Raw genomic sequence first — 10,198 nt, 5'->3', positions numbered from 1 at the left:
AGATGTTATCCAAATATATCTACAGAAAATGAATACTCATGGGACAAGAACACTATAACTCTAAATATGTTTTTGACTATACGTGTTGAGCTGTTTTTAGAAATTGCTTGTACATTTCCAGTAGCAAAAGTTTTAAAAAATTACATCCTCATTTATTCATCTCAGCGGAGAGATCAGAGTGTGCACCGACTAAATTGTAGAAGCGACATGAAGAGGCCTTACTGTAGTTTACAAAAATAAACAGATTCTCAGTTTTGGGTAGGTTCAACTTCCTCGAAAAGATGCAAAATAATTCAGATTTCCTAATCGAACTTATTTTTTCATTTAAAATCTTTTAGTTGATTGCGAACGTACGCCTTCTCCGAAAGGTCGCGTTAACTGAGCTCGTGTCAAGTAACAGCTGTGATTTGCCATCTGCAACAATAAAAATGGTCATGTGATAAAGACAACCTGTGCAGAGACAAGCCATGGGAGCACTCAAGAGGCAGTTAGACGCTTCAGAACTCGCCTTCGGCGCGTCCACGGCTCGGTGGCTCTTGTATTTCTTCATTTTGTTAGTGAAGGGTGATGATCACTGGTTATTGGCAAAATGAACTGTTTGTCTTTAAAACAACGTACTAATGGATAGAGAAAGAGAGTCTCATCGCTCGTATTAGGGAATGTAGCGTAAGGCTCACGGCGACTGTTGAAGAGCTAAAGGTCACGAAACTAAACAACTTGTCGCAGATTGAACGTAGCGAGCGGGAATGCCCTTTACTAGTCGAAGTAAAGTCAGGATTCACAGGTTGACATCTGGAATTGTTGGTGATTTAATGACGATAATCGAACGTAAACTGAAAGACAATGCGAAATTGTACAAACTAATTTACTCAATATTTGCGGGTTAACCAAGATGACAAATGATCACGAAAGTGTTAAGATGAATACACATTCCAATCATAGTTTAACGAGGACAAGCTAACAAGCAGCTAAACTATGAATAAAACAAGCGAAATAGGACAGGAAATTGAGACTAATCAAATCGAGGTACTCGTACTAAGTCGAATAGCATATGAAAAGAAACATAGATAAGGGCGAAGACAAACTACTATTCAAAAAAACTACGAGCACGTGGTTAAATTTTAGCACTGCTTGCGGACGTGGCTATGACGAGCGAAACATAAAGCAGGAGAATGAAACCAAAATGCTGGAATGTCTACAAACACAAAGGGGAACTAACTGTAATTTGAATTTAATGCTTGAAGAAACAAAGGCTGGGGCGATGTCACGTGCTTGACTTGAATTCCACACGTAGAGGGAACCACGTAGTATTTGCACTAGAAAACTATTGTCCGAGACTAGTCCTTAAAAAAAAAGGTATTAAGGTAATTGCACTACACATCGGTTCCCGCTTGAACTCAAGGGCCAAGGGTGAGGTAATGAACTGCTATTACTATTGAAGGCGCTCCAATCAAGGTGAAAACTAACGAGGACTAAAAAGCTAGTGGCAAGATGCTGCTATTTGTATTAAATATTTCAACGGGTAAAGCTAATGACGTAACACTAGAGAATTAAAATAAGCGAATCAGAAAGAATCACTTGTAATAACTACGGAAATAGATGAGTCTCGTTCTGGGGTCCTTTACATGGCTCCCCTGAAATATTTATATTTCACTAATTACTGCTTATATAACTGTAACTAAGAATGTCCGGTGTTCATGACGTCACTGTGTATAATCGTGAATCAGCGCTCACAGTTCGTTCTCGGTGGTAGGCTCCTCGGCCGGGACTTTCCCGGTCTCTACTCGCATGCTGATGCCAGGAGCACCAGTTTCTGAAGGGGTCTTTCCAGTTAGCGCATTTCACCAGTTCTCTTGCCTTTACTGTCTAGGCAGCTGTCCGCAAGAGCCACCTGCACCTTGCGCACTTGTCCATCTCCGCTTGGGTACACGGCGACGACACGGGCGAGCTGCCACATGCTACGAGCTGTGTTATTATCCTTCACAAGGACAATATCGTTGATGGTCAGGTTCCTGCGAGGTCGCGACCACTTCTGACGCTCTTGCAAGCTGAAGAGGAACTCCTTCCGCCAACGCGACCAGAATTCATTGGCCAAGTGTTGTACGCGTCTCCAACGCAAGAGACGCAGAACGCAAGAGCTTCTTTAAGCTCTCTCCGAGCTCCTACGAAATTCGTTTCTTGGTCACAGCGTATTTGACGTCCGGGTCCTCTGCGGCTGAGGAAACGCCTTAATGCGTTCAGGAAGGAATCCGTTTCTAACGAGGTTGTAGTTTCCAAGTGTATTGCTCTTGAAGCCATGCAGGTGAATAAGAGGCCGTAGAGCTTAATCTCCTTTCTGTTTTCTTTAATTGTGAACGGCCCGAAGTAGTTGACCGCTCAGTATGTAAATGGCGGGTGGCATTCAAGACGGTCCCTTGTAGATCGGACATTTTCTGTTCGACCACTAGGGCGCGGAGTTTGCAACACTTGAAACATGATCGCGCTGTTTACTGCAGATATACCTCCGATGATCCAGTAGCCATTGGCGCGTACTTCGTTAAGGGTGATTCCCTTCCCTTAATGGCCAACGTGCTCATGGAAGTGTCTGACAATGAGAGATGATACGTGGCTACCCCTGGGGAGGATCACTGGATGCTTAATGGGTGGTGGCAATTCTGCCATTCTTTAATCGACCGCCTACTCGCAGGGTGCCCTCCTTGTCGATGAACGGGTCCAGCTTGTAAATAGCACTGTGGAACTTAAGGTTTTCTTTATTTTCTTCGGCTTGGGTTTGCTTGTTTCGTTTCAATGTGTCAATCTCTTCTCGGAATGCGCTTGCTTGAAACGAACGAATAATGAGAGCTCCAGCAGCCTCTAAATCGTGGACACTAACTTCACAAGTTTCTTCTTTGCCTTGTTTACTCGATTTTTCAACTTTTTCACGTACTTGATGCAGATCGCTACTGCGCGCTTTGCTCTGAACCAATCAGAGAATCCCTCTACCCTTTTAGAGATGTCAGGGTAGCGTGTTTCCGTGGTTCTTGTTGCCATTGCCGCTGACCTTTTAACTTCTGGGTCATCAGGTCGGACGTCGTGGCTGTGGTCAACCTTGTCGCAGTTTGACCACTCGTTCTCCTTCTTTCATAAGAATGTTGGTCCAAGGAGCCATCGGGAATCTTGCAGCTCTCGCACTTTCATTCCACGAGACGCTTCGTCACGTGCTTCCACTGAGTGCGCTGGTGCTGCCTTGAATCTCTTGGACTCGGTTCGATACGAATACGTGGAAACGCCTGCTTTCGTTGCCGATGTAGCCCAGAACCACTTTACTATCGGTCCAGAAGAAGTTTTGATCGACTGGGTAATCGAGCTCTCGGTGAATCTGCTCGCTTACCCTGACGGAGCACACGGCTGCAGTTAGCTCTAGGCGAGGTATAGTCACCGGCTTAAGGGGGGCCACTCTGGACTTGCCCATTACGAAGGCGCAGTGAATGCGTCCGTCTTCGTTCACAAGACGCAAATAGCTACACTGTCCGTAACCCTCCATGCTTGCATCTGAGAAATGATGCAACTCCTTTCTGATCACACGATCAACGTTATCGGGTTTGAAACACCGCGGGATCGATATGCTCTCCAGCTGCATCAGTTCTGTTCGCCATCTTTGCCACTTGGCTTTGATTTCGTCGGGGATGGGATCGTCCCAGTTTAAGTCCTGTCGATACAGCTCCTGTAGGATGGACTTGCCTTGTAGGAGGAGTGGGGAAACAAAACCCAGAGGATCGAAGATGGAACTGATGGTGGATAAGATGCCTCGCCTGGTACACGGTTTGTCCTGGAGAACGATCGGAACTGAAAACAGTCCGTCTCGACGCACCACTGAACTCCGAGCGTACGTTCTCAGGGGAAGTGAGTCGAGGTCCAGGTCTATATCCCTTGCGCCATCTGCTCTGTCGGACCCTGGAATTTCCTTTAACACCTCTTTACTATTTGACACAAACTTGTGTAGATTGAAACCGCCTTTGTCGCACATCACCTTTGTGTTCTTAATGAGTTTGACTGCTTCTTGGACTGTGCCTACGGACTTTAAACCGTCCTCCAAGTAGAAGTCATTTCTCAGAAAGTTCGCGGCAGTCACACCAAATTCAGCTTCGTGGTCGTCAGCCGTAGATTTTAGCGCAAAATTTGCACAGCCAGGGAGGATGTGGCTCCAAATAGGTGGACTGTCATCCTGTACTGTTGTGGTTCTTTCGCTGTATCGCCGTTCGGCCACCAGAGAAAACGCAGCAAGTCCCTGTGTTCTTCGTTGACTCGCACCTGATGAAACATGCCTTCAATGTCGCAGCAGAAGGCGACTGGCTCCTGACGAAATCTTGTCAGCACTCCCACCAGGTTGTTCGTCAGGTCTGGTCCTTGTAACAGGTTTTTGTTCAGAGACTGATTCTGGTAAGTCGCGGCGCAATCGAAAACGGCTCTAAACGTCTTCTTCTTTGGATGATACAATCCATGATGTGGTATGTACCATATGTTTTTCTTGGCTCTGTTGGTCGCGTTTTCGGCTGGTACTGCTTCGGCGTAGCCCTTGTTGATCACTTCGTTCATGAATTTAACATAATCTTCTCGATATTGCTCGTCGCTAGCAAATCGTTTCTTTAACTGGTTCAGTCGTCGAAGCGCTACTTCTTTGTTGTCTGGGAGGCTTATGGCTTCGTCTCTGAGTGGAAGAGGGAGTTCATAGTGACCATCGTCAGTTCGGTGAATACCATCTTTGACTATTTTTAAGAATTTTCGGTCGTCCATTGAGAGACTCTTGGCGGGCGTGCCTTTGTGATCTGCGAAATCCTGTTCAAACATCTTCACTATTGCAGTGACGTTGATGAGTTCCTTCGTCGGCTCGTTTAGCACGAAGTTTATTCCTTTATCAGTAGTATCACGTCCGATCTCTTTAGCTACGATCCTGTTGCAGGTGACTACGCTGTCTTCGTCCGTTTGGGTATCAGGGGGATTGGCCGGTCCAACTATACACCATCCAAGGAGAGTTCGTACTGCATAGGGGTCTCCGCTTCTTCCAGCCACAATTTCTCTCGGCTTGATTGCCTTAGGGCAATCTGATCTTTCCTCGATGGAATTGAATCTCTGGCGTATGCTTTTGGAAGATCAACTTTAGCGCGCCTGTCGGGGCGCTCAACGACCAATCCGTCAACTAGAGATACTGGGACAACTTCACGACCATGCATGGTGCTTAAGTTGAGGCTAGTGCTAACTCCTTCAATGCCGATCTCGCTCTTTAATTTGTTCGTTATAAACGTTGTATCACTCGCATCGTCCAAAAGCGCATACGTTTTGACTTCGTTGCTAGGATTGTCTTTGTGGTACAGGACGACTGGCACGGTCCGGCACGTGGTAGCAGAGCTCAACACACCAGCAGAGCTTTTAACAGTGCTAGTAGCGTTTGAGTGTGCGGATTCATCGGCGGAGGGTGGCTGTGGCTGTTCTGGGGGACCTCGTGGCGGTCCAGTACTTGGTGATTGCTTTGGTGTGGTTCCATGCAGTAGGGTGTGGTGTTGCTTGCTGCATTTATCGCAGGTCGACCTGGACCTGCACTCTGATGATACGTGATTGGTTTTGAAACAGCTGAAACACAGGTGCAACTTCTTTAACATTTCAAACCTTTCGTCCGCTGTGGCTTTATTGAAAGTGGCACACTTCGCTATGAAGTGTTTATTCTCACAGATGGGGCAGGGTGGTAGACGTACTCTTGTGGGCGGTTGCTGTTTCTGTTCGCTTCGCTTTGCAAGATTGGCGGACGTAACGAACGACTGGCTGGGATCAGGCCCACCTTGAGGCTTGGTTTTTGAGAGTCGGTTGTTGTCTCTGGGAGGGCCGTTCTTCTTTCGCTCCCTTTTCAACACGTCGGGTGAAAATATAGCGTCGTTAGCAAGCTCTGCTTCTTGTTTGACAAAGTTCGCAAAGTCTTTGAAACCAACGAGTTTTTATCCTTTGATTGTACTTCGTGTGTGAATCTACACCATTTAACACCTGAGTACGATGGGAGCTTAGCAGAAATGGACTGTAGAATCTGCGTGGAATCTAGCTCAGACATTGACTTCATGGATTTCATGGCCTCTTCACATCGGATTAGGAAATCGGAAAACTCTCGCAATCCCTTGCTATCGCCTTCGTTGATTTGCCGCCAATTTCTAAGCCTTTTCTTGTAATCTTCTGAGACTTCCACAGGGTTCCAAAACGCTGGTCGAGTAACTTTCGTGCCTCGGTATATGCAGTGTCAGAGTTGGTTGCTAAGAAACCTTTAATCGCTTCGTTTGCTTTCCCGCTCGTGTACTTTTCGAGAAAGAATAGCTTGTCTTTTTCGGCGGAAACTTTTGCTGCGATGATACTGTCAAATGCTGTCACAAAGGCGGGGTATTCAAAAGAATCACCGGAAAATGTTGGCGGCTCTTTGACGGGAAGATGAAAAGTTTTTTGCTGGTTAATGAAGAGCGAACTCAGTTCAGTTTGCCGAGCTAGAAGACTGATTAGTTGGTTTAAGGCCAGATTCGTGTTTGAAAATTGTTCACGATTCTGAGTGCTTGTTTGTGTACGAAGGGCTTCCGGCGACGCTTTCGGAACAAAGGGAGGGCTTTTGCGATTCGTTTCACTTTTGACGGTTTCCGGAACTGTAGTCTCGTCGGGTGACGACTTGAACCTTTCATCTCGTGTGGTTTTCCTTTTAATCTGAACGACTGGTTTGGATTCTTCATCTAAAATCCCTCTAAGTGCGTCGTCCTCTTCTGCTTTGGCCAGAGCATACTGCTTTTCTAATCGGAAGCGCTCAAGTTCGGTCTTCCTTTCAAGAAATTCCATTTCTATTTTTGCTTTCTCGGCTTTCGCAGCGGCGTCGGCTCTTGCTAAGGAAACGCAACGTAGGGAGGACTTACGAGTGGAAGATTTTGATGTGACAGATCGCCTAGATTTCAAGGCACTTGATCTGGATTCGGCGTACGATGCTCTCTGAAGAGATTGAATACGTTCGGAAATTCTCATTCTATGCTCTGTAAATTCACGGTCTTTTACGTCAAACTATCGGTATGAGTTTTCCCTTTCCGATTCGGGGGGGGGGGGGGGGGGGGACTCCCATATGAAACAGACGGGGATGCTCGTCGGAAATTTTGGATTTAACCCCTAAAGGAGACCAATCTAAGCGTGGCTTAAGTAAATTTTGACCCCTAAAAGAGACCGTTTAAAAACACAAAAATACGACACGCAATGAGTTTTAATGATAAAAAGGCATAATCATCAAATGCTTTTATCTAAAAAGTTAAATTTCAAAGGAAATTTGTCTTCTGTTTCTCTTCGCGTAATTCTGTGTTACTTCGCTGAACCCTAAACGAGACCTTGGTGGCATAAAATATTGGCGCTTGCCCGGAACACCCTAAGCGAGACCAAAATTCAAAATTTACACCCCTAAGCGAGACGACGAGCATCCCCGTCTGTTTCATATGGCGTCAGGCTCACGGCGACTGTTGAAGAGCTAAAGGTCACGAACTAAACAACTTGTCGCGATGAACGTAGCGAGCGGTAATGCTTTACTAGTCGAGTAAAGTCAGGAATCACAGGTTGACACTGATTGTTGGTGATTTAATTGACGATAATCGAACGTAAACTGAAAGACAATGCGAAATTATACAAACTAATTACTAAATATTTGCGGGTTACCAAGATGACAAATGATCACGAAAGTGTAAGATGAATACACATTCCAATCATAGTTTAACGAGGACAAGCTAACAAGCAGCTAAACTATGAATAAAACAAGCGAAATAGACAGAAATTGAGACTAATCAAATCGAGGTACTCGTACTAAGTCGAATAGCATATAAAAAAAAACATAGATAAGGGCGAAGACAAACTACTATTCAAAAAACTACGAGCACGTGGTTAAATTTTAGCACTGCTTGCGGAAGTGCTATGACGAGCGAAACATAAAGCAGGAGAATGAAACCAAAATGCTGGAAATGTCTACAAACACAAAGGGGAACTAACTGTAATTTGAATTTAATGCTTGAAGAAACAAAGGCTGGGGCGATGTCACGTGCTTGACTTGAATTCCACACGTGGAGGGAACCACGTAGTATTTGCACTAGAAAACTATTGTCCGAGACTAGTCCTTAAAAAAAAAAGGTATTAAGGTAATTGCACTTACACATCGGTTCCCGCTTGAACTCAAGGGCCAAGGGTGAGGTAATGAACTGCTATTACTATTGAAGGCGCTCCAATCAAGGTGAAAACTAACGAGGACTAAAAGCTAGTGGCAAGATGCTGCTATTTGTATTAAATATTTCCACGGGTAAAGCTAATGACGTAACACTAGAGAATTAAAATAAGCGAATCAGAAAGAATCACTTGTAATCACTACGGAAATAGATGAGTTTCGTTCTGGGGTCCTTTACAGGGAAATTTCCCACTGGATTCGAGACGACCAAGCTGAAAGGATGATGGTGCATTAGTATAACAAAAGGTTCTGGAATTAAGTATCTACTACTCCATTTTCTTGGTTTTACATCATGGCCGTAGATTGTTCGTTGAAGCAAGGAAGTACACACTTCAGGACAAGGCATTCAGGTGGTTCAGTAAAAGCTCTTGTCAGGGCCGTTTCTTTCTTTCCTTTTTTTTTCATTAGGGCAGGCGCTGTTGAAGAGCATACGAGTGACTCTTATAGCGGCAAACCTTATCTATGATCCGTTTTGGCGCAGGTATAATATGCGAAATACTTAGCACAAAGGGTATAAATTAAACATTAAACAAGGCTGAAAGTAAACATAAAAGAATTAGGATATCACCGACTGAGCCATTCTCGTTTCCAGAGTCCGCTTTTCTTTTGGTCAGCACCAAGAACACGGACTCTGGCTTCTTCCAATTTATGCGCAGTTTGTAGTGAAGGTCCATTTTTGTAACCGTTCACAGCCACTCTTGTTTCAAATTTCAGAGTGTGCGGAGACGAGTCGGAAGTCTGTGATTTGCGGACTTCCTTCTTTCCTTGGAAGGGGCCAGAGTCCGTGTTCTTGGTGCTGATCAAAAGAAAAAGAGGACTCTGGGGACGGGATTTTGACTGAGAAAACCACAGCAAATAGCCAGAGGATTATTTTCGTGCCCTAAAATTGTCGAAAAGAAAATAATCAAGCAATACTGTCTGTGACCCATGACTCGGGCACGCGAACTTTGAAGCGCAAGTCGCTTGAATCCTTGTCGGACAAAGTGTAGGCCACGTGTGCTCCATTGATTCAGAATGAGCATGACATGTCATGGAGTTTGTAACCACTCATTTTGTTTCACTGAAACTATACTGTTAAATCTACATTTGCCAATAAGTCGGAGTTTTTCGGCCATATGATCATGGAGCCGTGTTTGCAAAAGGTTGAACATTCCTTCTCCAACAGGGTATATGTATTGCGTAACGCACGCCATTCACTATATTCTAACAGGTCATTAACATATTATTTTTTAATTAAGCGGGTTTATTTACAATGCAAGCAAATGCGAGAAAATTGAAAAAAGATTCGAGTAAATTGTACGATCAGTTTACCATTCTAACGCCAACCAAACTTAGCGTGATCTACGTCTGCATTAATTTGTCTTATGTGCTCATTTTTCTTTAAATGCTTTTTCGACCTTTTTCCTTTTAGGTTTTTGGGAAAAGTGTTATTTCAGGGACCATTTAAAATACGTATGTTATATAAAAAACGATAAACAGTGAACATTCAATAACAAATTGTCTATCCGAAAAACTGCATCCACTTTTGCCGTTGGTACTGAGTGGAGTTATCGTCCGTGTCAATCGCATTTGTATCGTTTGTGTGGCAAATGTTTCTTGCATCTTCTAGTTTGCTGTTTCCTTGTATAATTTTCATGTAAAGTCTTGTGGTTACTTCGGGCAGCGCATTTTGAGCGCAGTGAACGTGCATGCCTGGAGGAAAGAAGTCTGGGAATACCATCTGGTTATTTCCTTTGGATGGGCTAATAGGAGAATCGAAATTCCGCTTAAGATAGCTCCACGTCCTTTCTTTATCTTCAACATGGTATAATTCTTGGCCTCTTTGCTGATGCCGGTTTTGTTCATTTGTGCCGTCGACTCGAACTTCGTCTGCCTTCAGTTTATTGGTATGTACTTGGAGATAATGTTTCCCAGTTACGTGGTCTTCGTTTCCTAATCTGCGAGCGAAAAGAC

The 10,198-nt window shown here is 44.5% G+C and overlaps 2 protein-coding genes across 2 annotated transcripts; both read right to left on the bottom strand.

The window, feature by feature from the left end:
• Window positions 1-3,193: 3,193 nt before the first annotated feature.
• Window positions 3,194-4,006, bottom strand: LOC138012983 (uncharacterized). The gene has a single exon (XM_068859939.1). The coding sequence runs from the start codon at window positions 4,004-4,006 to the stop codon at window positions 3,194-3,196; it is 813 nt and encodes a 270-aa protein (XP_068716040.1).
• Window positions 4,007-4,146: 140 nt separating this feature from the next.
• Window positions 4,147-4,827, bottom strand: LOC138012976 (uncharacterized). The gene has a single exon (XM_068859928.1). It carries the CDS (start codon window positions 4,825-4,827, stop codon window positions 4,147-4,149), a length of 681 nt encoding a protein of 226 aa, XP_068716029.1.
• Window positions 4,828-10,198: the final 5,371 nt, after the last annotated feature.

This window comes from Montipora foliosa, chromosome 1, assembly GCF_036669935.1.
Source record: "Montipora foliosa isolate CH-2021 chromosome 1, ASM3666993v2, whole genome shotgun sequence".
Taxonomy (NCBI): Eukaryota; Metazoa; Cnidaria; class Anthozoa; order Scleractinia; family Acroporidae; genus Montipora; species Montipora foliosa.
This window is presented reverse-complemented; position numbering and strand designations above follow the sequence as displayed.

Excerpts from the sequence above, each read along its gene's own strand:
- LOC138012983 (XM_068859939.1), bottom strand. The coding sequence starts at position 4,006 with ATGTGCGACAAAGGCGGTTTCAATCTACACAAGTTTGTGTCAAATAGT.
- LOC138012976 (XM_068859928.1), bottom strand. The coding sequence starts at position 4,827 with ATGTTTGAACAGGATTTCGCAGATCACAAAGGCACGCCCGCCAAGAGT.